General features: G+C 38.0%; 4 protein-coding genes across 8 annotated transcripts; 1 reads left to right on the forward strand and 3 right to left on the reverse strand.

Annotated features, from left to right (window-relative positions):
- Positions 1-781: 781 nt before the first annotated feature.
- Positions 782-2,769, reverse strand: uqcrq (ubiquinol-cytochrome c reductase, complex III subunit VII). Its single transcript, XM_028008989.1, has 3 exons — positions 2,640-2,769; positions 1,560-1,731; positions 782-959 (listed from the first exon to the last, which is right to left on the reverse strand). Exons 2-3 carry the CDS (start codon positions 1,711-1,713, stop codon positions 865-867), a joined length of 249 nt encoding a protein of 82 aa, XP_027864790.1. The 5' UTR covers positions 1,714-1,731; positions 2,640-2,769; the 3' UTR covers positions 782-864.
- A 2,412-nt stretch (positions 2,770-5,181) lies between these two features.
- On the reverse strand, positions 5,182-7,712 carry gdf9 (growth differentiation factor 9). Its single transcript, XM_028008988.1, has 2 exons — positions 7,171-7,712; positions 5,182-6,207 (listed from the first exon to the last, which is right to left on the reverse strand). The coding sequence occupies exons 1-2, from the start codon at positions 7,535-7,537 to the stop codon at positions 5,279-5,281; spliced, it is 1,296 nt and encodes a 431-aa protein (XP_027864789.1). The 5' UTR covers positions 7,538-7,712; the 3' UTR covers positions 5,182-5,278.
- Positions 7,713-11,281: 3,569 nt separating this feature from the next.
- On the reverse strand, positions 11,282-12,541 carry sowahab (sosondowah ankyrin repeat domain family member Ab). Its single transcript, XM_028009692.1, has one exon. It carries the CDS (start codon positions 12,539-12,541, stop codon positions 11,282-11,284), a length of 1,260 nt encoding a protein of 419 aa, XP_027865493.1.
- Positions 12,542-13,964: 1,423 nt separating this feature from the next.
- Positions 13,965-23,386, forward strand: LOC114139664 (septin-8-A-like). 5 transcript variants are annotated; one of them, XR_003594483.1, is made up of 12 exons: positions 13,965-14,078; positions 15,552-15,666; positions 15,765-15,960; positions 17,058-17,244; positions 17,321-17,482; positions 18,581-18,677; positions 18,793-18,961; positions 19,682-19,814; positions 19,906-20,096; positions 20,726-21,319; positions 21,483-21,529; positions 21,996-23,386. XR_003594483.1 is itself a non-coding variant. In XM_028009706.1 (11 exons), the coding sequence occupies exons 1-10, from the start codon at positions 14,022-14,024 to the stop codon at positions 21,484-21,486; spliced, it is 1,311 nt and encodes a 436-aa protein (XP_027865507.1). In that variant the 5' UTR covers positions 13,965-14,021; the 3' UTR covers positions 21,487-21,529; positions 21,996-23,386. The 5 variants fall into 5 exon arrangements, 3 of the variants coding, with proteins under 3 accessions (XP_027865507.1, XP_027865506.1, XP_027865505.1); XR_003594482.1 differs by having other exon boundaries at positions 21,483-21,493; XM_028009706.1 differs by lacking the exon at positions 20,726-21,319.
- The last annotated feature ends 601 nt before the right edge of the window (positions 23,387-23,987 follow it).

Raw genomic sequence — 23,987 nt, forward strand, 5'->3', positions numbered from 1 at the left:
GGCCAGAAATGTTACTATTACTTGGGAGGCAAATTATTTATGTTGAAGTAATCCAAAAAGTGATCATATTATCTTCTGCAACTTAACGTAAGTTATTATATTGTATTCAGTTTGTGCTTACTGTGTTTTTTTAAATAACTTGCAACATTTACTTTTTATTCAAATGGACTTAATATCTTATTTAATTTGTGCAGTTTGTGGCTTTTTGCCTATTTTAAGCAATAAAATATTGAAATTGTCTGCGTTTTTATTATGTTTTATGTGAATTTCCTGTTGATTTTTTACATTTAAGGCATCATGGTCTGAATGCTCACAATTTATTTAAAACATCCGGCAATTAATAGTTATCAAATGTGTTTCTAAACATAAATATAATAAACATTTCAAAATTGGGAGTTATTTTAAATTCAAGTATTGCTTTTATTGTACAATAGTTTAAAAAAAATCTAGTTCATTTGAGTTGTCTTGCTTTTTTAGTAACATAGGTCATAACATGTGGTATTATATTCATAAGGAATCTGGTCTCTAAAGATAAAACAAAAACTCAAAAGTAGAAATCAAATGTTATATACACCACCAGACCTGAAAGTCCCACTACTTCAAGAATCAACTCCGAAAGTGGTTCTAGATATTTCAAAAAATTTAAGCCTATGCCTTTTGCCTGTTCAAACCCAATCAGATATTTTTCAAATAATTATAGATTAATTTCTAATAAGTTCAGTTTTGTGTTATAACACAAACTAATGTGAAACAGTGAAAAAACTATTCAAACAAACAGAACTGATTTCACACAAACATTTTAAATTTTTATTGGTTACACAGAGTTAAAGTTAACAGAGCAGCTTTTCAGAAGATGGAAAACGTTCATTCGTCATTGGCGTAGTCAGCAGGATTCTTTCTCTTGCTTTCCTCATAGACACTGTTGCCCCAGCTGTAGGTCAGATACATCAGGATCATGGCTGCAAAAGAAAGCAAAAATTAGCAAAGGTTAAGCCCATTTGCTGAATTTTACACAGGCAGCTAATTTCTGCTAAAACTATACATGGAGACAGCAAAGCACACCTGAGCAGACTTTACAAAATATACACAAGACATGTTTTGTCACAGAATAGTAATGACCATTGACCTGTAAAGACTTACAATTAAAGTCAACATTGAACCAAGAACGTGTAAAATGTATTTCTTCCTTCAAATTAAGGTATATTGTTTTAGGTCCACTTTGCTGTAAATTACAATATCCTTTCAAAATGTATATTCCATCAATCTTAGATTGACTATCCAGAGTAAAAAAATTCTGGCTTAAAAATCCACACACATTTACATTCTGTTTGGCAAAACTATTCACACCAACTCTTGTGGAAAATCAAATGCATACAAATTGGAAAAAAAAAGTTACTATTTTGAGTGACATTGGCATTACTAACATAGATCTGTGAGTGATCAGTCTATGAAAAACAAAAAAAAAGTAAAATATCAACAAGGCATATTCAACACACACCGTTCACCTACAGTCAGTGGCAAAACGTAAAACAAAATATACCATAATCATGTAAACTCACGGGGGGCAACTTTAAAGAAAGAACTTGTGAATCTTCTCCACACGTTGGGAATACCCTTTGAGAAGTAGTTGGCGAAAGCCCTCTGCTCAAAGGGCGACAGGCTGTACGTGATCACATGCCTGACCCTGGCTAAATCTCCAAAGTGGCGGCCCATGTTCACCAGAGAGCTGATCTGAAAACACAGATGAATGACTGTTATGAACACACAACCATTGACACACAAACTAAAATGTGTTCAGAATGTAAATAGTTGAATCAAATAAGACTAGGTTTAGGAAAAATACTTTACTGAAAAGAATTTCATTTGTATGCACAACTGTAGTTAACCAAAGCAAACCATTACTAAAATCGTGGCTCCAAAATCTCTCGGTGGAGGGCTAGTTTATAATCATCTTGTATTTTTTTCTGGTTACATATGTGGTTTGAAGAAGACTGTTTGCATTAAATTTCAGTAAATTTCAACAACATGGAAAAAAAATTGCTTAAAGCAAAGCTTGTGTAGGCCACACAGGAAAGTAAACTAAAAAAAACAAAGACTTTATGATTTCATTACATATCACACCTCCCATCCTCACGTAGGCACTGGCTACTTGGCCATCAGTGACGTTAACAGCTTTTGCTATTCTGATTTAAAACACAAACAAAATCCTGTTACTCGGTTCCAAAACACTTCATTATAAACTTTACAGATGGCCGACCATTACCTGACTCGGTGTCATGAAAACTACGTGGTAATATGGCAAACTATTTAAAGCTATTTTCTCTTTCAAACGTGAGAAATAAAGCTTTAATAGGTAAATATTCTTGACGAACATATATCCTTAAACACTTATTTAATAAGCATAATGCGAATATCAAGAAGCTACTGCTGCCAAGTTAAGTGTTAGCAACAACACTTAGCACCAACCGCTAATGTATAAACATCTTTATAACATTTGAAATCTTCACGCGGAAATAGCTGCCATATCATAGGAGAGTAAATTGGCCTAGTCAAATGAAAGCGCTCGTATTTAAAACCTAACATGGAAAGAATATAGTAAAGAAAAAAAGCGAATTTAAAACGTTGACATTGAGACGCACCGTTCGGCCTCTTCACAGACGGGACATCTAAGAACCTTCCGGGTCAGCGTCTTCTTCTTCTGCCGCTTTAAATCACTGAGGGCATTGGCGCCACCAAGTGGAGTGGAGTCTCCATAGGCAAGAGTTTCCTAAATGGATCAAATTGAGTTATTGGAGTCTTAATGAAAATACAAGCGTGGAGAAAAGAAAATATGCTATAATTTCTTAAGATGATGGTTTTCAATGTACTTATAAGTAAACAGACATGGATTTCAGTCATGAATGTGACCATATTCCACAGTTCATTCAGAAATGTTACAATATTTTTAAAATATTTCATAACATTTTTTTTTAAATCCTTACCTTTGAGTTGCAATAGTTTTGATGGAGCATAAGAAGATACAAACATATGTACATCTGCAAAAAAAAAAAAGAATGTAGAGAAAAGCTAAATATTTGTTACATTTTCAGAAAGTGAAACATTGAAAATTTCAAGCTTTCATTTCTTGTAATTTTGATGATTTGGACTCACTGTCATGCACTTGATTTGGACACAGTTTGGAATTATTACTGCATTAGTGCAACATGACATGGTGGAAATTGGACAGTGGCTCTGTTGAGGTGGAAAGTAAGCCAAGATTGCTTTTTTAATGACCTTCAGGTCATCTGCATTATTGGCTCTGGTGTCTCATCATCCTTTTGTACTCTGTAGATTCTCTATTTGGTGCAGTTCAGGCCAGTTTGCAGGCCAATCAAATATAGCAACACCAAAGTCATTGAATCAGTTTTCAATATTGGCCAAAAAATAAACATTTCATAATTAAATTATTTTAGACGGATACTTGTGAATCCTACCAATATGGACAGACCCAGGGTTCACACTCAATACAAGGCAGATGGATCACATACCTCTTGAAGCCTTCAAATGTCTTTGAATCCTTACCGGGATGAGATGGTGGCCTTTGTTGGGTTAGATGAATGTCAAGCGTTTAGCCCTTGGATCTCTGAGCACACAATTGAGTCTCAGACTGGCCAAGGACAACGGATGAGTAGCAGAATATACAGAGCAAAGACTAACAAAAAAGCAAATACTGACAAAAATTTAAAACTATTAGGCACCCGGGGGGATGCTCAACCAGCTAGAAGCATGCAATTTAATTGACATGCATTCTATAAACTAGCATTTAAAGGCTTTCAAAAAGCTTGAAAATCTAGGATTGGCACCCAGAGGAATACGTGATGCCATCACAAATAGAAAAATAGATTATCATACTGCCCTGCGACAGACTGGCGACCTGTCCAGGGCGTACCCCGCCTCCCGCCTGGAACGTAGCTGGAGATGGGCACCAGCAACCCTCCCGACCCCATTAGGGACAAAGGGTGAACAGAAAATGGATGGATGGATGGATGGATTATCATACAGTTATCAGAGCATCAGCCAGTCAAAAACGGCAACTAAAGGTCATGAAAAACACAAAGCTGTTCAAGTGAATTTGACAGTTTCATGGGGGATGTAACCTAGATCCCTAGCTTAGGGATCTACAAACTTTTCCAATCCAAAGAGTCATTTTTGCACTCATCCCAGCTAAATAAAACTTTAGAGCCACAGGTATTACATTAACGTTTAGAAAAATAAACGCATTTATGGAAAGTGTCAAAAAGCAAGACAGTTTGTTCTTTATAATTTTTGAGCCAAAGGTAATAACCATAATGCAGGGTCCAAAGAGCCACTTGCAGAACCCCTGGACTTGGTGGTAGGAGTGCAATGTCCAGCATTGGGAGCAGACAGATCTACATTTACACAAAACACGGCCTCATTTAGGCTTAAAATGCGACTCATATCACTTTTTCTAATGTTTCCATAAGAAATTCCATGCATTCTTTCATCATCATTAGCCAGACTAGATGCATGCATTTTCCAGTTCTCTGGTACCAGCAAGAATCAAGCAGATTTAAAAACATTTGATTAATGGACTCGTACAGAGAGGTCAATACATATTTTTTTATTTTCCACTTTTCAGAGTATATCAACTCATTTCACTCCTTTTGGACATCCATAAACCGAGCACAGACAGTCAATTCATCCAGATTGCATAAATAGTCATGATATATTAGTCACATTTAACCAGTATAAATACAAGCGTAGTCAGTTCGCACAGGCACTTTTTGACAAATATACACTGAAACCCTGACAACTTTCACTCTGCAAATTATGAAGACAGTGACTTGTAGTAATCACAGGAATAAAAGTATATGTAAAAAGGTTGATAAGAGTTACTGGTGGTGTGATTTTTTTCTTTTTTTCAGAAGAGGACTACTTAAAAGAAAATTACTGTATTAAATTAAATAAAGACAGACAACTCACACAAAATTAGCAAAAGAGAAAAATAAAAAAGGACACTTTTTTTGCAAGTGATCAACTCAACTATATTAACCGCATGTTGAACAGGATGCATTTGCACCACATTTTAACAAAAAGGAAAACAAAACACCACAGTCCCCTTTCAGATAATAAAATACTTTTACACCCCTGAAAATTTTTTTAAATGTTACTATTTTTTTAACAGCTTTATGAATTCATTTAGTTTTGATGTACAGTGGTCAGTTGCAGATAAATGGAGATGGTCCAGAAGAACTAGCATTGGAGCAGTCATGATGGTTCAGCGACACGTACACCTGGTAGCAACCATGTCCTTAAACTCCTTGTAGGCGTAGGAGCCATCTTCTTCAAAAATCATGACGCTGAGGGGGCTGTATTGGGACGGAACGCACGACGGTCTGGGAACAGAGAAGTCCAGCTTCTCGTAGATGATGTTTTGCACCATGGTGTGGACGGGGGAACCGTAGATGAAGCCCATGGTTCTTGGGCAGATGCCTCTGCAGTACCTAGGGTTATACTTTGGTGGGAAAACAATCCAGTGATCCAGTTTGAGCTGACTGAATCGCACCCTGAAGTCATACAAGGCACAGTCTGTGGTTGGGAATTCAGAGCTGGATTTAAGCTCAGGCAGCTGCATGTCTAAGCTTTTATCTCCACGCTTGCTCTTCGGAGATGCCCTCCTCCACCTCCTCTTCTGTCCATGCCTTTGTGCCGATTTGAAAACTTGCTTCTGAAACGTGTCTAACGCAGTGGGTGACCTTAGATCTGCACTGGAACTCACCAGGGACCTCTGGTGGACGACTTTGCTTGTGTCATTGAGATATAGAATCAGAGAAGGAGACCTCAGGGTGAACCCAAAAGGAGATCTGAAACCATTGCTCCCAGCTCTTTGCTCCTCAGGACAGGAGATGTTAACAAGAAGGTCTACACTCCTCTTTTGTACAGGTTGAAGAAACAAGGTAACATCCACTTCCACCCAGTTTCTGCGCCGCCTCTTCTGCGTGCTGTCTGTGAGGTTCAGGGTATGAGAAATCCCAGCACACAGCTGGCACTGGTTGGCCTGCTCATGCTTCTTTATGCTCAGGTAACACACAGAGCTGACAGCTGCCAGGTTGTTGAGGTTGAAACTGTACAGCAGGGATGACTTCAGGAGCTGCTCTTTTCTTCTTACTTGTTCAAGGCTGTAGGACAAATCCTGTGTAAAACTTTCTGAAAGAGAAGACAAGATCCAGGTACTGCACAAGACTAGATTCACCAACTTATTTACACACTGAAAAAGTATTCATCACATTACAGCCAGAAACTATTATTTATTTAATCGAAATAGAAGTGTCTGAAAGCAGTACATCATTTTGTTTGTTGCTATTTTGACCATTTCTCATTTTCTGCAAACAAATACTAGATTTATGTTTGGAATTTCAGAGACATATTGTCAGTAGTTCATAGAATAATAGAACAATGTTCATTTTACCTATAAAAAGTAAAATCAGACAATTTCAAATTGTCTCTTAATTTTTCCAGAGCTGTACATTTCAAAGTGAAATTGATATTTGCATGGAGCCCCTGCAGTGATAAGTCTAAAAACAGCCATTTAGGACCAGTATCTGACATTTTAGATGCTTTCCCAGTTCAAGAAACTTGAATAAATCATTACCAGGCCTCAGCAGATACTGACATGGTCCCTCCAGATTGCTTTCATCTGATCATTTCATACATTTTAGGCTTAATTTTCCATAGTTTTCAGTCAGTCACATACAGTTTCGGGAGGGAAGGAAGGAAAGACACAAGAAATGAACATGAAGGACCAAACAATGAAGGACAATAAAAGAAACCAGTAAGAACACAAGGAGGGAAAGAAGGACAAGAGAAAAAGTATGGGGAGGGAGACAAAATATGAAAATGAGAAAGGAAGCAAGAACAAAGAAATGGAGGTAGGCGAAAAACTTTGTATGCTATACTTTAACAGTTTAAACAGTACTATAGTATTAATTATAAAAATGTTAGAGAACCTCTGATCTATAGCAAAAGATCAGGGGTTCTCAAATATTTCAGACCATTTTTCTTTAAGCAATTATCTTAATGAGTTTTCACTTAAGGTCTCCAGGCCCAAACCATAACTGTAAAAATCTTATGCCCTAAGCTGAAACCTACAATCAACACTTCGCTGCTCACCTTTATTGCTTTGTGCAGGACATTCATCTTGGGGCTTGATCAGCCTGATGGTGTTGTAAACCTCACCTCCATCAACGCTCCTCTGCATCCTGGTTGACTTCTTGTAAACCTCCGTCAGATATTTCACGTATCTGTGCTCGGGTTTCACCTTTTTCCTCACGTCCAAGCTCCACCTGCTCCCTCCGTGCTCTGAAAGGGCTTTGAGCAGCGGGGAGAGGATGCTGCTGTACGGGTAGGTCAGGGCGCTCAGGTTGTGCAGCGCATCGGAGGGGCTAACCAGCGGGGGGCTGCAGCACACCAGAATCAGGAGCAACAGAGCACGGAAACAACCAACAGCCGCTGACAACAGCATTTGTTTTTCCATCATAAAAACAGAAAACCGGTCTGACGAAAGCAAGAGAGACTCTCTGCGGGGAGAGAGCTCGAGGAAAGCGGAGCAAGTGTCGCCGCAGATCAGCGCGCTCAGGTGTTGCCAATTACCTGCGTCAATCAGAAGCGTTTCCCTTTTCAAGAAAAAGAAGAAGCGAGCCCGCGGGATTTCAAATATGCATGTACAAACAAATTAATAATAACTGTAATAGGTAGGCATAAAAAAGACAATAGTTGAGTGGATATTTTATTTCCTAATACTGTTCGATGAATATGCTACTGTTTTGTCATGCTGCTCTTTCTCTTGAATATTAAACCCCTCCTTCCACCGCGTCATGTTGATCTGTTCATTCTAACACGAATTATTACTGCAGAAATGACAGAAATTTTCTTTATGGCACTAGAAAAGGGGAAATTATGGGCATTATTTCCAGCAATGCTGGATATTCCTTTCCAGCAATACTGAAAACATATTTTCAGTAAAGCTTTACGTCCACTTTAATGAACTGATGAATAATCGCAATTACATAAAATTAATACATCACCGCTTTTGTTGATTTTACTTTAACCTGGCCAATAGGGCTGAATTCTCTTTGTGGTGCAGTTACACAAGCTTCCCAGCAGGTGGCAGTGCATTGAGTGTTACATCAAAGTTCATTGAAGTGCCTTTTTTGATACTGTTTGGATTGTACATTTTATTTTGAAGGGGGAAAATAATGAATAAATAGAATCAGCTTTTAGGTTAATTTTTATATTTTCCTGTAATCAGAAGGGCTTCAGCACAGTTTCAGCATTTTTATCTGTAAAATAAGTTTAGAGCCATAATCACAAATATACACTGTTTTAATGTATCACATTAAACCCAAACAGAAGGTTTATCACTGTAATAAAATATGGAAAAGTTTAAAGGGTATGAATACCTTTTCTGATTTGCTGCACTTTCCTTTTGTAGCAGGGAAAGCAAGTCAAAATTGAACCAATTTTTGTCACAAGTACATTAAGAATAAATAAATAATTTAAGAACCTTAAAATTTCCTAAACTTTGGTTGCCTAAAACGTGTAATCTGTTGCTGAGACCAAAGGTTGTGCCACTGTCCTCCATTATATAGTCAGTCAAGATAAACTGTGATTTATTTGCTGTTGTTTCTGAACTGAGAGGATCTCCTGATAGAGACTTCGTGGTCAGCTATTCTGTTTAGACAGCTGGAGCTTTTCTCCTGATGTATGCTAAAGCATTCCTTACGTCGGGAAATATGAAGAATCTGCAGCTGTGTTGTCTCCACTGATTAGCATTACACCAGATAAGAAAATATTTGGTTCGTCATCAAGGCCGTGACATATTCAGAAACACTACAATTTTAAAGTTTTACCTTAGTCACAGAATCTTGTAACACATTTGTAAATAGTACATCTCATGAAAAGGTACTTCTAAACGTAGTCTTTTTTTGTCAGTTAGTTTTATCGTTTAGTTTTGTTAAATAATTGACCAGTTGGCTTTGGACAAGTTTTTATTATCTAATCCGTCATAGATGTTACAACCTGCAGAGAGTATTAACCCTGTTTTACAAATCCGTCAAAAGAGCATTGAGTTTTGCCTTGCTTTAGAGCTTTGATCTACGACTGAATGACCATCTTTTCTAATCATTTAGTCCTTTGACAAAGTCAAAGAAAACTTTGTTAAAACTAATCACTTAGTTCATATAATATGGTGAACAATTTATATGAGTGCAAACATCTTTTGTCCATGCAGAAAAGGCTTTGTTTCTTACTAACTACAAAGAGGACATTGTTCTGCTTCTGTTTTGATTGTGACGACATCACCCGTGTCTCTTTTCATGTCTTCTGAGACTTGTTTTCTGGGTCAGCAAAAGAGAAACATTTGACTTTTTCAGTGCACAAAACATAACACATACTCGCACAAACAAGAAGCAGAAAATCCCTGCTGTAATGGATGTTTGGTCTGACAGTAAAGGAAGGCTCGGTCATTAGAAGAGGACCAATTGTATTTATTCAAATAAAATTAGAAGAGGACCAATTGTATTTATTCAAATAAAGTGTAAAAATCTAAGAATGTTACACTTTAGACAAATTCTTAACTAGAAAATAAGAAGAAGCACTTTTTAAAGTGTATCACACTAAACTAAAAAACATATCAACAACTGTTATAAAATACATACAGAATGTGTCTATACATATTTTTAGTTTGTTAAGAAATAGATGTGAATTTCTATTTCACAATTAAAATTGGTTACTCTGTGATGTAGACTAATAATATTACCTATATTATTATATTAGTATAGAATTTAAAGCTACTTGCTAGACATTTCTGTAAAATCAACCCGTATTATTTTAGATATTCTTTGCCACCAATACATAAGTCAGTTTCTAATAGTTTTGCTGTTTTATGTAAATTGTTATTTAATATTGACAACTGGATGCTCCCAAAAGCAAGCTTGATCACACATGCCTCTGATGACATCACATAAGGCATAAGCTTAGGAATTAAAGGCTTAGGTAAAATCTCTCCATAACATCACATAGTCTGGTCGCTGCTTTGCATTAGAATGGTTTTCAAGTCCAAGTGATGATTTCTGCAGAAAAGCTGAATCACCATCAACTTGAGCCAGTTGACTTACTTATATAGAGCACAGCCCTGTTATCGCCTCCTGCCCTACACCTGCAGTACAATCCATTACTGCGTTACTAAAGTCAACGCGCCAGGGAAGAAGTTAGAAAAATATTATCTCTCCTGTGTGAGAAAGAGAGACGTTGCTGAGTCAAACTCAAACATGTGAGGTTGAACCCCTCGTCATCTCAGATGCTCCAGAAGATAAAACAGAGCAGAATCAGCAGGTTTTTAATCCACTGTGCTTTCTAAAAATGTTGTATTTTGGAAGTCCGTGTTTCATTAGCCTGCTGTGTTTTTATGGTCAGTGTTCGTTAGTCAATAAATACAACAACAACAAAAATTGCTACAAAATCAAGAATCACATCTACAAATATTTTACACATTAGGTTAAAAAACGTAATGTAATTTGTTGAAAATTAGTCATTAATACTAATAAACCAAAATTATATACTATGCATAAATAGCATGCTTATCAAACCAGTGATACACTGTACAAAGCTGTACAAGACAGTACGCAGTTGTAGTCCAGGCATAAATATGAACACTAGCTCTGAGTTGGCTGTATCAAGGTACACAAAGGTTTGAAATCCACCAAATTCTTTTAGATTGCTGAAATCTAAAAGGGTTTAAAGTCATGTAAACGATATACCAGACATATATCTGAAATAAACACAGTTTTGCAGTATAAGTCAAAGAGTAATCCAGCCCTTCGCCCCTGCACTTTTTCCAACAACATGAAAGCTGCTTGTGCCATGTCTGTCCAGCTCACTGGAGACCAGCTACAGAAGTAGACAGCCAGACAAATTAGTTTGAGTTAATCTATATAGGACATAAGAATAAATAACTTAACTTGAAAGAATGGTAACTTCAAAACCACAACTAAATAAAGAAGGAGACTATTTGACATATTTGCTGAAATCTAAATCAAAATAATGATAATTCTGGTACAGGTACATTTATAATGTAGCATGTTGATTAGAACATTTATAATCCATATATTAGTTTTCCATCAGCAGAATGAATTGTTAATTTTTGGTTAAAATAAAATCGAATCGTGTTTTTGTTTTACTAGCTGTCCATATCTGACATCCCTAGATTCACTTGTGGCCTCTCTTACCACTCATGAGCAAACCTGCAAGTCTTATGTTTCTTCCCTAAGTGAGGGTGGAACAGTTTGCTGATAGTGTTGAAGCCTCTCGTGTGCTCCTTGTATTCCTCGCCCTCCATCTTCTCTTTACTCTGCTGCTGTCCTCCCAGCAGGGCCCTGACCTCAGCCGATGCACCTTTCCCCAGGTAGTGAAGCGCCTTCTTGCCGTCATGGTCTCTTTCGTTCACACTGGCTCCATAGAGCTGCACGAGAGCAACCATGACCTCAGAGTGACCATGCATGGCTGCGATGTGCAAAGGCGTGTATCCTCCGTGTGCTTTGCTGTTGACATTCACGTAGGTGCCTCTTTGGCTGGAAACATCAATGAGTTTGTGTATGATGTCACAGCTGCCGTCCTTGGCAGCCCAGTGCAAGGCTGTGAAACCTGACATGAAATCCTTCCTCTGTGCCAAGCGTGTGTCCTGCAGCAGTAAAGCATATATTTGTCCCCACAGTCCAGCAGCACACTTAACAAGCCACACATGCGCTATTGGCTCCAAGGGCACAGACTCATCATCAGCCTGTCTGAGGGTCTTGTTTTGGGGCCTCACCAGGGGAGAACCTGGGGCCTGCTTGGCTTCTGTCTGCTTGGATTTCCAACACTGAAGCTCTTTTATTAACTCCCTCTGATGAGACGGGGAGTTAGAAGTTAGAGCTGGGAGTGATGGAACTCTGATGACTGCTTTGTCAGGGTTTCCATGCTGCTGATGCACCTGGGAGCGTGATCCGTCTCTTGCTCCCGCTGCGGAGTCTCTCTCTGGGGATCTGACTGCTATGACAGCGAACACAGCCCCAGATTTACTCGCTCCGCACGGCTGATCTCCGGCGATATTCAGGACTTTAACAGTGGCCGAATCCGCCGTGGATACAGCAGGCCCGCTTCCCTGCAAACCCTCCACGCAGCTTTTATCATCACTGTAGTAATTGCTCACGCTTGACGAGCGCCGCGCGTTACTGTTCGCGGTTTGACGGAACAAGCTCTGATCCATCTCCTCTTTCACAAAGTCCTGGTACCTCTTCCTCACCACCACAAACTTCACCTCGTCGATCTGTCTGACCACAGCGACGCTGTTCACCAGCTTCTTGAACAGCTCTCTATTGTGCTGCTTTCCCGCGGGATCGCCGCTGTTGATGAGGCTCTTGAAATGGTTCACCAGCTCAGAGTTTTTCACTTTGCCTCCGCGCTCCAGCAGAAAACACAACACGGCTTCCTGGGTCAGAGCCATGGCTCTGCTTTTCCTACGTGAAAACAAACAACAGCTACAGGTGAGAGATGAGGAGGATAACTGCGCTGCGTGTCCCGCTCCTTCCTCTCTGTTGTCCTCCACCACAACCTGCTGCTTCCGGCGCCTCGCCAAATCAGTCCAGCCCGTTTAATATGCAGACACTCCCCGTCCAAAGGCTGTCCAGGGGCTCCTGCAGGGGGTCAATGTTACTATTAAAGAAAAAGTAATAATAACTACATTGGAGTTCAAACTGTCTAGTAGAGTAATCATGCATTTTCTCTAATTATTTACATTGTTTTGTTGACTTTTTATATAACCTGTTTATGTTTTAAAATGCACGAGTAACACACTGTCCCCTCCCCCCATGTTTACATTCTATTGGACTCGCATTTTGCATTACACAATTTAAACATGCGAAAATGACTTTGAATAGATCCCGTCTTAGTTTGAATAAACCAGCAATAAAATAGTGTAACACTCTTTTGCATCCTTTTTGACTTTTGATAAAGCTAACTGACAGTAAAAGTCTAGATTAAAACCACGATGTCTTAATGTTGGAAAGGGAACTAATATCCGTATTTCAGCAACATTATTAACTGTGACCTGTAGAGTTAAGATGAAAAAACAAATAAACAAAAACACAAACTATTTGGTCCTACTGCTTTTGTTAAATGCCAAAATATTACAGAGCAAACAATTCGACGTACTAACAAACTAACAAGCTTACGGTAGTTACAAAAGCGGAAAAGAATTTTTTTTAAAAATCAAAGAATAATCATGAAAAATTTAAATAACAAATTTAAATTGAAATGAAAATAAAAAACGAGTGATTCGTCAAATATATTTTGTTTCAGGTCATTGCTGATTCACAATTAAAATAAGGTCTAAATAAACTTGAAATAAAGAAACTGTTAAAACTTAATGGACCCCTATAAAGATGGGGTGCTAAAAAAATCAAGATGTGATCAAGATGTGTGCGTGTTTTATTTTTAAGTTTATTTTAGTGCCCTCCATACAAAAGCCCACACAACACGCAGTCATCGTTTCGTGGGGATAAATTAGTGTTAGACAAGTGAATAATAGATCATTCATTTATGTGTGTTGATGTTCATTTTTGCCCTTAGCTCCCATTTTCGGTCCCATCATCTTTATTAAAGAACAGCTTTACAAAACTCCTGAAATCCTCTCTGCCTTTGGTTTTGGTGTTGTGTGTGTCCCTCCCATCTGGTCACCCTTTCGAAACGCGAAGCGCCCCCGAAGACAAATAACAACGTAATCATTTTAGAAACCCCAAAATAAAACAAAGACCCAATTCTATCACAAAGGATTAAACACATCTAAGTATTGCACATGGTGTGAGGAAGACTCTGAGAGAAGTGAAGCAGGCGGGCAGTGTGCTGTAATGCCGCCCTCCTGCACAGAGGGCGTGTTGCCTTGAATCAGCCGCACTGAGCGGGGAGCGTGAGGGGAGCAGGTCTGGATGAAGGCTGATTATTATTCCTGGACTCAGACACTTGTGATGATGGCGGCCGATGAGGTAAGATGTTTTTTTTCCCGCTCTCTTTAAGTGCGATGTCTGCAGTGACTGCTGATTAGAAATACTGAAAGGCTACGCAGTGACGGGATGCTGCTGCCTGCATGATGCTGAGAAAGCTCGGTGGTTAATGAATCAGGATGAAGACGTCATTACACGGCTGGACATGCTTCTTTTTTTGGAGCAGTCTCTCGAGTCGTTCGGGTGAGGGGGGAAAAAAAGCCTACCTAAGCACCAAAATGTGCTGCTTGCATTAAAGCAGCTCCCAGAATGAGGATCTAATACTTCTGACAGGTGCTAAATGACCAGGGCAGAGGGTTAGTTTGAATGAAACAGGACAGTGGGCTGTAAGAGGCTGAGTTAAGAGGATAAAGATAAGCATAAGCCTCTTTGCGTAGTGATGTTAACTACCTCATTGGGACTTATGGCGTTGCTTTGCAAAAACAATTCTACCAGCCAACTTTGAGCACATGCATGCAATGTTTAGGAATATAATATGCATATTGTTATCATAACATCGTGCAATTCTAATTTTGTTTTCTGTCAAAAAAAGTTGCGTTGTGAATATTGGCAGTAGTTTGGTTTTAATGTCATTTGGGGTTGTGGGTGCCAGGGTAGCCATCAGCTCGGATGCCCTCTGTGGAACAACCTCCAGATAAAGAGCTCTTTGTCTCTCTATGAGAGAGGGAGGCTGAAACGGAAGGCTGCTGTGTTTAACACATATTGCTCCTCATGTTGAGCCTTTTGCAAGATGCCAAGATCCCTGCGGGTGGATTCAGTGTTGAAGGAGAAACTTCTGAGCATAGTAAAACAACAGATATCAAGGTTTTAAAAGCAGGAATTTCTAAAGTATTTCTTCACGCCGTTTTACAGTTTAAAGTCCTTTTACAGAGATACCAGGATAAGTGCTTGACTGTTTCTGGCTGTCGAGTAACACAGTGCACCTCCCCGCCCCCACTTGTTGCTGGTCATCTGGCTGAAAGATAGCCACTCCATTCTCCTCTTACTAACAGAAAATTCTACTTAAAGGGTTTTGGAAATAGTTGCAATCACACAACAAACCCAGAACTCGGAGTAGGAACTTGGTCTGGAGAAGCCTTGGTGTTCACCACAATAAGCTGGAGAGGATGGCTTTTGTGGGTGTCTAGGTTTTCAGGAGGAACACGTAGACCTCTGTTACCCCCAAAACTCAGATAAGTGTAAGACAGTGGCCTGATTAATGAAAAATAACAATTTATTAAATATGAAGTAGATTTTAGTTGTTGATTCCTAGAAATATAATCAGATACTAACCTAGAAATTATTCTCCTTCTTGTTTTTAGCTGACAACTTTAATTTGACAGATATAACCTTGTAATTGCGTTGGTCCATTCAGTGGGTCTAGCTTTTAAAATTGTAAATCTGCATTCGGGGAGGAGATTTGGGACAAACAGTACTATACTGACTTATTTTGTTTCTCCGCATATGGTTATTAAGAATGAAGAAATGCGAAGCCTGGAGCTCAGTGGCCAAGTGGGGTTCAACAGCCTTCCTCATCAAGTGGTCAGGAAGTTAGTTTCTCAGGGATTTTGCTTCAACATCCTCTGTGTAGGTACGTCTCAACACAGCATGAGTTCACTATGAGTTCATATGAGTTCATGACGTCGACTACTTGGATGAAGTTTTCATAGTTTGCTCTTTGTGTATAAGGTGAAACAGGAATAGGCAAATCAACCCTGATCAACACGCTTTTCAACACAACATTTGAAAACGAGGAAGCTGATCACTACGAGCCAGAAGTGAAGCTGCGTTCGCAGACGTACGAGCTGCAGGAGCACACTGTCAAACTGAAGCTGACTATTGTGCACACTGTAGGCTTTGGAGACCAGATCAACAAGGATGAAAGGTGAAGAACGGCGGTGCATGCTGTGGCTTTTGTTTCCCAAAGCTGCTGTTTAGGTGATAAAATAGCAAACTAAACAAACAAAACACCTGACTTTGCACCAGATTTGGAGCTTTTTCTTATCCAGATTAATTTTGTTGACATGCACAATAACACAATAGATAAAATATTTGAATATCTTGACTTCGGTAGAAGTCACTGCCCCACACATCGGCTGTGACTCAGTAAAAAGATTGTTTTCCTTCAACATGCATCACACAGGACCTCACATGGCTACAGAAACACAATAGCAACTGTTTTATCTTTAAATCATAAAATGACTTACAGAACTTAACAAAGTAGATGCTTGTTTTATTTTACATGTGCCTTGTTGAAAGTATTATCACCAATATTATAAACCATTATTAGCTCCCTTATTTTTGCTTCTTTGTCACACCGGCACATTTTTCTTATGGCCCATGAGTTAAAGTGTCCCACAACTGCATGGTGTAATTTTTTGCAGAAAAAGAAATAAAGACTTATTCGGTTTTCTCAAGTCCTTAAAAACCCATGCTTGGAGATTCAAAAACAGTTTCCATCCAAATGCTGTCACTCTAAGAAACCTTTTAATGTACATTGTATCCTGTTTAAATTACTGACTACCACATATTTATATGTTTTCCTACAAATATTTAAGTTTATTTAAAAGGTTTTCCTGATGTCTTTTGATCCCGTATGTCATGTTTTTAATGCTTCTCAGACATCATAGTAGTACATTGAATGATGACAGTAAAATAGTTGGATAATGTTGAAGTTCTGTGAAAGAAATTACTAGAAATGCCTCATGGTGAGATCAGTGTCTGCCACTAATCCCTCCCCTTCATGCTGTCCAGTAGATCTTTAGATTAAGGAGGTTGTGTTGGCATGTAAGCTGGGGAGAAAATATGGCACAGATTCGGTCCCTGTCTGACAGATCAGACAGCAGGAGGTAGAAAAGCCTGACATTTTTGGCAGACAACAGAGTTTTTACCCTGGAAACTAATATATCAATAAGAAAACATAAGAAATCTGCTTAAAACTTACAAAATATCTAGTTGATGTTTTTATATCTGGTTTCGCAGCTGCAAACCCATTCTTGACTACATCGAAGCCCAGTTTGAGAAATATCTGGAAGAGGAGCTAAAAATAAAACGTTCCCTCTCCAACTATGATGACACCAGAATCCACATCTGCCTGTATTTCATTGCTCCCACCGGGCATACCCTTAAATCTCTTGATCTGGTTATGATGAAGAAGCTGGACAGCAAGGTGAGACGACGAAAGCCCATGTCAGAATGTTTCCTCAGCTCCTTTTTGAGGCTCTTCTTGTGGTTTCTCTGATCAGGTCAACATCATTCCCATTATTGCAAAGGCAGACATCATGTCAAAGACCGACCTGGGAAACTTAAAGAAGAAGATCATGACTGAGCTGCAGAGCTACGGCGTGCAGATATATCAGTTTCCGAACAAGGATGAGGAAGTTGGAGAGATAAACTCTTCCTTAAATGTGAGTCTTAGAAACATGGACTCACATGGTACAGTACATGTGACTTGTTTAATTTTAGGGAAATATTTGCACAATGAACAATATTTTTCACTTTTCAGTCTTATTTTGGATATTTAGTAAAATGAGTGAACACATTTTTACTAAGAACTGATTATGCAGTAGCTTTAGTTAACCTAATAATCTATTATTTTTGGATGCTGGAAAAAAAGGATGTTTCCTAAGACTTGTCCTGATTTTTGTGATGTTTAGAGCCTTGTTAAACATTGGATATGATTTGGCTAAAATATGTTGCCTCTATCTTTTGGTCCATAAATTAAAGTGCCTGTCTTCCATATATGCTTCAATTCTGATGACATTATTTTTAAGCTTTTAACAGGCACAAATGAGACTAAATAATTAAATGCACAAATGTCACGATGCTGCATTTGACTAACATTACAAACATTAAAAAACAAATTCTAAAGACAAGCTTACTCAGCAGTACAAAGCTTATGTTGCCTTGCAAAAGTACTCAACTTATTGAAGTTTAACCCAAACGTAACAACGTAACAGTGGAAACAAAAAACTTTTATACTTAAAAAAAAAGCCTGTCGTCACTGCAAGAGCTGCACAAAGTTCAGCTTTTTCTTTTCGTTAATTCAGTATACTCTGAAGGTCTCATTTTGCTGCAAATATTCTCTGAATTTAGATTTTAAATATTTGTTGCTTATTTTTATATTTTTGTAGTCCACTCCAGAGCAAATTTTTATGACCACCAGCAACAGCTTTACAATTTTGAGGAGCCCATCAAACAGACTATTCCATGTTTTCCTAACACTGTCTTCATGTGGGACCAACAGTGAATGACATACCTTTTTACAATGCACTGTGTTTGCCTTAAGAACATCTCTACAATTTATCTGGTCTGTAGCATAAATTCAGAGATTCGTTTCTTAATGTACAGCTTAGTCAATAGTAGCGTACGAGTGGAACTGTGTTAACACTTAGCCAACTACATTAGACTGTTTGTGCCTAGCGTATTTTCAGCATCACACCAACTCTACTGTGATAAATATTTACAGATTTTAAAAGTCTTCTCTTTCTCTCTGTGTGTTACAGGCTCGCCTTCCCTTTGCTGTCGTTGGAAGCACGGAGGATGTTAAAATAGGGAACAGAATGGTGAAAGCAAGGTCGTACCCCTGGGGAGCTGTTCAGGGTGATTCTGCAGTTATTATACAACAAAATCTTGTCACAATCTGTGTACCAGATAGAGGAATGTTTGCCGCTTTTAAAAATTGAGCAGCCAGCACGGTTCTTTCTTGTTTGTGCAGTGGAAAACGAAGAGCACTGTGACTTTGTTCATCTGAGAGAGATGCTTCTGCGCGTTAACATGGATGATCTCCGGGAGCAAACACACTCTCGTCACTACGAACTCTATCGCCGCTGCAAGCTACAAGAGATGGGCTTCAAGGACACTGACCCTGACAGCCAGTCGTTCAGGTGAAATGAGGGAACTTCAGAGCATTTTACTGAGGGGAATGTGTTCGAAAATAGCATCAGATTTATTCCACATCATGGAAATCCATCCGTATGCTGCATAATCTATTGAGCGCATCCCAATGAATTATCACTATAAATCTCACAAACAAAATATTAATGCCATGTTAGGCATACATGTTTTAAAGTTCGTCATTTAGATTTGTTGCCATTTTAGACAAAAAAGCATTGTGCCTCCACATCTTTGTTTTCAATCACAACTCGACGCGAGGCTGCATTGGTTGAACCCTCAGTAAATTCATGAAAGGATTCTGTGAAATAAGTATTTGCCCTTCTTCAGATTTCTTTGGTTTTTGCTTTTTATTTGTCAAATTCAAATATTTAGATCATCAAAGCAAAATGTTAATTTCAGACTAAAATAAGGCTTTATTAAAAGGCTGTGCAAACCAGCCTCCAAAAGTAGCAGTACATGAAATCACTGTCACTAACTGCATTTTGTTTTTACTCAGGTATTTGTGTGCTACTAAGATTAGTTTGATCACCTGAAAATTGCCAGGGTGGGGCATAAAAACAACAAAAGCAGAAGAAATTACTTTTTACATTACTGTAAATGACTTCTTTCATTACAATGAGCTAACTAAGCTGAGTATGAAATCAGAAACTGCTGCTACAGCTGCTTCACAGCGTCACATCTTGTTCATAGACTGTGTTTGTGTTCTCCAGCCTGCAGGAGATGTATGAGGCCAAAAGAAGGGAGTTCTTCAAAGAGCTGCAGCACAGAGAGGAATCAATGAGACAGATGTTTGTTAACAAAGTGAAGGAAACAGAAGCTGAGCTGAAAGAAAAAGAAAAAGAGGTGAGGAACGAACATGTAACAAGACACGTCACAAATAAACGAAGGAGCTGGGTGTGTCTCATATTGAGCTTTCTGTTTTTCTGTTCTTCAGCTTCACGAGAGATTCGAAGTGCTGAAGCGCATGCACCAGGAAGAAAAGAGGAATCTGGAGGAGAAAAGGCGAGAACTGGAAGAAGAGATGAATGCTTTCAACAGGAGGAAGGTGGCAGCTGAAACGCTGATGGGACAAGCGCTGCAGGGATGTTCACAACAGCCGCTCAAAAAGGAAAAGGACAAAAAGAAGTGAGTCTGTTTATATTTAGTACAAATTACAATAGGAATATCTGTTAAAAGTCCTGATTCATTACTCATCTTTATGATTTGCTTCCAATGAATCGGATACTTTGTGTGATCTTTAAAGATGATATTTTAGCTTAGTTCAGTTCTAGCTACAATCCATCCATCCATAAATCCATTTTCTGTTCACCCTTGTCCCTGAGAGGGGTCGGGAGGTGCTGGTGCCTATCTCCAGCTAACGTTCGGGGCAAAAGGCGGGGTCACCCTGGACAGGTCGCCAGTCTGTCGCAGTCTAGTTACAATAGAAAATAAAATTTTTTGCACAGTGCTGTATGTTATGACTTTTAGCGTGTCACTTGATGCCATCATACTGTGATGTTAACACAGTTCCTTAAGCTGTTTGCTGAATTTCACATAACTATTTTTGCAAGGCATACATACATTGCATACTGGCTAGGCTCGTCTACACTGACCTAATTGGATGGGGGGGGGGAATAAAGCTACCATGCTATCCTCCTGGAGGCCATTTTGACTCATAAAGTGATCCAGGGACATAATTAGACTGACACGGTATGCAGACACCATAGGAAGGGTCACAGCTTGCATGACACAGCCTGATGCTTCTGTCTCCGCAGGCCGACCTGCCAGACTGTCTCTCAGGCAAGGGCACTTGTGTTTACATTTGACTTGTCTCAGCAGTGCTCATGCCATGTGCAACACAGATGATACCCAGACATCCTACATGGAGCTGGCATCATTTTTTCAGGTGAAAACATGACGTGCCAGGGTGAATTATCAATGCACAAACCGCAGATACTAGAGACTGGAATGAGCCAAACAACAACAACAACAACAAAATATATCAAAAAGGTTTGTAAACAGAAGCAGTGGGTGGAAATGAAATGAAAACAAAATGTCCAAGATTCAGATTTTTCACAAGCCAGATTAATAAGTCAATATTTTATGAAAATTATTCATTAGCTTCTTGAAATTAATAAATTTATGTTTTCTAAGACTACCATGCCTTATTGCTCAACGATGGTGTTATGACTATAAGATTTTTCAAGGTGATAAACTTCAACAGCAAACTCTTAGCCTGAAAAAAACACACAGAAAATCCAGAATACTTCTGTTTGATGTTACATGTCTGTAATGACAGCTGAGATATTTTAAAGCTTTTCCCATATTTTTAGATGAAACATGAGTGACTATGGAAAACATTGTATATGGTAAGTATATTAATAATTCAGCAGAAAATCTGGAAATGTTTAAGCCTAAGCATTGCTGCTCTTCAGTTTGATTAATGCTGTTATAGATTTTTATTTTTAATTAGTGCTAAACATAATATTTTTCTTTTGGGATTTTTTCCTCTTTGTTCTTTTTTCCTTTTAGTTGACATAAAGGTGAGAACATTCAAGCAAAATTCAGCTACCATCAGTGTAGGGAAAACAGACTTTTTTCTATCTGCAATAATAATAATAATAATAATAATAATAATAATATAAAATGTGAGCTAGAAGCTGTAGTATTGTTGTTTATCAAAATGTTGCTCAGTGTAACTGACTGGTACCTAATGTTTACTCTAATACAACAAGCATGGATGATTTTTATAACATATAACATATTTTTTTATATTCTTACTATGACTGTGTGTTTACCTCCAGCTCTGTTATTAATCTCTTGTTCTCAGTGAGAAACCTGCAGAACTTTGAAAGAAGACTTAATTCCTGCTTCTGTCACTTTTCTAAAAATATTTAGAGCCACTTTATGCTCCCTTTCTGACTCCTGTTTTCACTGAACGTAATAACAAAGAACTGTTTTTTTTTATCTGTTACTAAAAACTCAGAAAGAATGTTGTTTTCTAATTTAAAATAAATAATGTTGTTTTTGTCTTCCCATTTGTAGCTTCTTCAGTCTCCCCTCTGCGTGCTCCTTAAGCTCAGGAAGGAACCTGAATTAGAAGACTTTTTAGCGCATGAGAACATCAGACTAACAATCAAGTGTTTTTATTTTTACAATGTTTAATAAAGATTTTATAGAACTAAAACAAGCTTCAAGGTGAGTCAACCTGATGTCTTCAACGTCATCTACAACTTTATCTGCACACTTTTAAACAACGTGCTGTGGCATTGTCTCTGCATGGCTCCTGAACTTGATTCCTGCAAGTACTAAGATGTCCGCTTCGCCAAAATGTGTTTTGTACTACAGTGCCTTGCAAAAGTGTTCATACTTCTTGAAGTTTTCCAAAAATTGTTTATGTTACAGCCACTAACTTCTGTATCTTTATCATGCTATTATATTATATAAGAGCAATGCAAAGTAGAACATGTTGTGATGTGGAACGGAAATTAGACATGGTTTTCAAATTTTGTTTCTTTTGCAAATAAATATCTGTGGTGTGCATCTGTATTTAGCCCTTTTAAGGTCAATATGTTCTAAAGTAGCTTTGTGTTGCTGGTATGGCTTCTTTGCAGATCTAAAATTCAAAAATTTAAACCTGTTCAAACTCAATCAGATTGGATGTGCCTGCTGTGTTCCTTTGTCTGCAAAAGGATCTTTGTTATTAACTAATGTTTTCTAAAAAACTAAGCATCGGAGCACCATGCTTGAGACGGTGTTAGCCATGGGTCGGACTCTTTGGATAATCAGGACTTCTGAAGGAACTGGCTGCAGTGAATTTTATTAAGAAATTCTAGAGTAAAGAAACACATGCAACACTTTTTATTTTTTATGAAACGCTGAAACCATGCATCATTTTCCTTAAACTTTAGAATCATGTGATATTTTGTGTTGATCTATCACATAAAATCCCATTTAAGTTTGTGGTTGTAACATAACATATTGAAAACTGAATACTTTTGCAAGACAAATTTAATGTGTAATCATCCTGTTCTTGCCTTGTATTGCTTGTAAATGGAATGTTAAAAAATTCACTGTGAGATATATAATACCCTCATGTGCTAATGCTGTCAAATGACTTCTTGTTTGTAGTCATGTTATGATTTAGAAGCACTTTAAATGAACTGTAGTTCAGAAACTATATTGATATATATTTAAAACAATGAATGGTGTCTTGCTATTCAAACATTTATATTCTTATATAATTTCTTAAAGATGTATATGTAATATGTAAGACTTTAAACTAGAAATGTTGAGTATGCTGTTATAACATAAAAAGACTGGATTTGAATAAATGCAGGATTAAAATCTCCTAAATCCTGATGCCAGATTTGTGTTGACTTGATCACTTCCAGATTAGAAGTGTGATTTAATAAAAATTTTTCTTTTGAAATGCATTCGCTTCTTCAAATAGTTGTGATTTCTGATTAAAAAGAGAAGTGAAAAGAACAAAATCTGGTTTCTCCTGGCTCCTTCCAGTTTGTTCTGGAAACCGCAGTAGCCTATATATTTCCGGGTAAATGGGAAAAATAAATAAATCAATAAATAATCGTTCTTTTAAGGTTGGCCAATTATGAATGTTTTATACAATATACTTCCAGGCGCTTCCAGAAATAAATTCTCCTTAATTTGTGTTTTTGAATACTTTTTAATCTTTAAAAAAAATTTTGTTTACGTATGTGCAGGAACTTCAGAAACTTTGATAGTCTTAATAAATTAAAATACAAAAAAAGACCAATTCATACTATAAATGTTTTGTCGCTTCTTTATTGATAAAGTTCGCATTAATCTCGTAAATATTAGTCCTTAGCCTAATAAGTACAAAATAGAGCTCGGTTCTTTCCGTCAGGCTTCATCCAACTGTGATTGGTAATGAAGTCAATAAGGGGCGGGGCTTGGTTTCGAGTGACTGGTAACCTGTCCAATCAAAACAAATGACATTAGTAACCAGCCAATGAAACCTCAAGATGTCTGGGCATGGTGTGGATTTATTCCTCC

The sequence above is a fragment of the Xiphophorus couchianus genome, chromosome 23 (genome assembly GCF_001444195.1).
Source record: "Xiphophorus couchianus chromosome 23, X_couchianus-1.0, whole genome shotgun sequence".
NCBI lineage: Eukaryota > Metazoa > Chordata > Actinopteri > Cyprinodontiformes > Poeciliidae > Xiphophorus > Xiphophorus couchianus.

Coding starts and splice junctions, on each gene's coding strand:
- uqcrq (XM_028008989.1), bottom strand. CDS start 1,713: ATGGGCCGCCACTTTGGAGATTTAGCCAGGGTCAGGCATGTGATCACG. Junction 960..1,559: donor TTTCTTTAAAGTTGCCCCCC/GTGAGTTTACAT, acceptor TTTCTTTTGCAG/CCATGATCCTGATGTATCTG.
- gdf9 (XM_028008988.1), bottom strand. CDS start 7,537: ATGATGGAAAAACAAATGCTGTTGTCAGCGGCTGTTGGTTGTTTCCGT. Junction 6,208..7,170: donor TCCTGCACAAAGCAATAAAG/GTGAGCAGCGAA, acceptor CTTCTCTTTCAG/AAAGTTTTACACAGGATTTG.
- sowahab (XM_028009692.1), bottom strand. CDS start 12,541: ATGGCTCTGACCCAGGAAGCCGTGTTGTGTTTTCTGCTGGAGCGCGGA.
- LOC114139664 (XM_028009704.1), top strand. CDS start 14,022: ATGAAGGCTGATTATTATTCCTGGACTCAGACACTTGTGATGATGGCG. Junction 18,678..18,792: donor CCCCTGGGGAGCTGTTCAGG/GTGATTCTGCAG, acceptor TTGTTTGTGCAG/TGGAAAACGAAGAGCACTGT. Junction 20,097..21,995: donor AAGGAAAAGGACAAAAAGAA/GTGAGTCTGTTT, acceptor TCCCATTTGTAG/CTTCTTCAGTCTCCCCTCTG.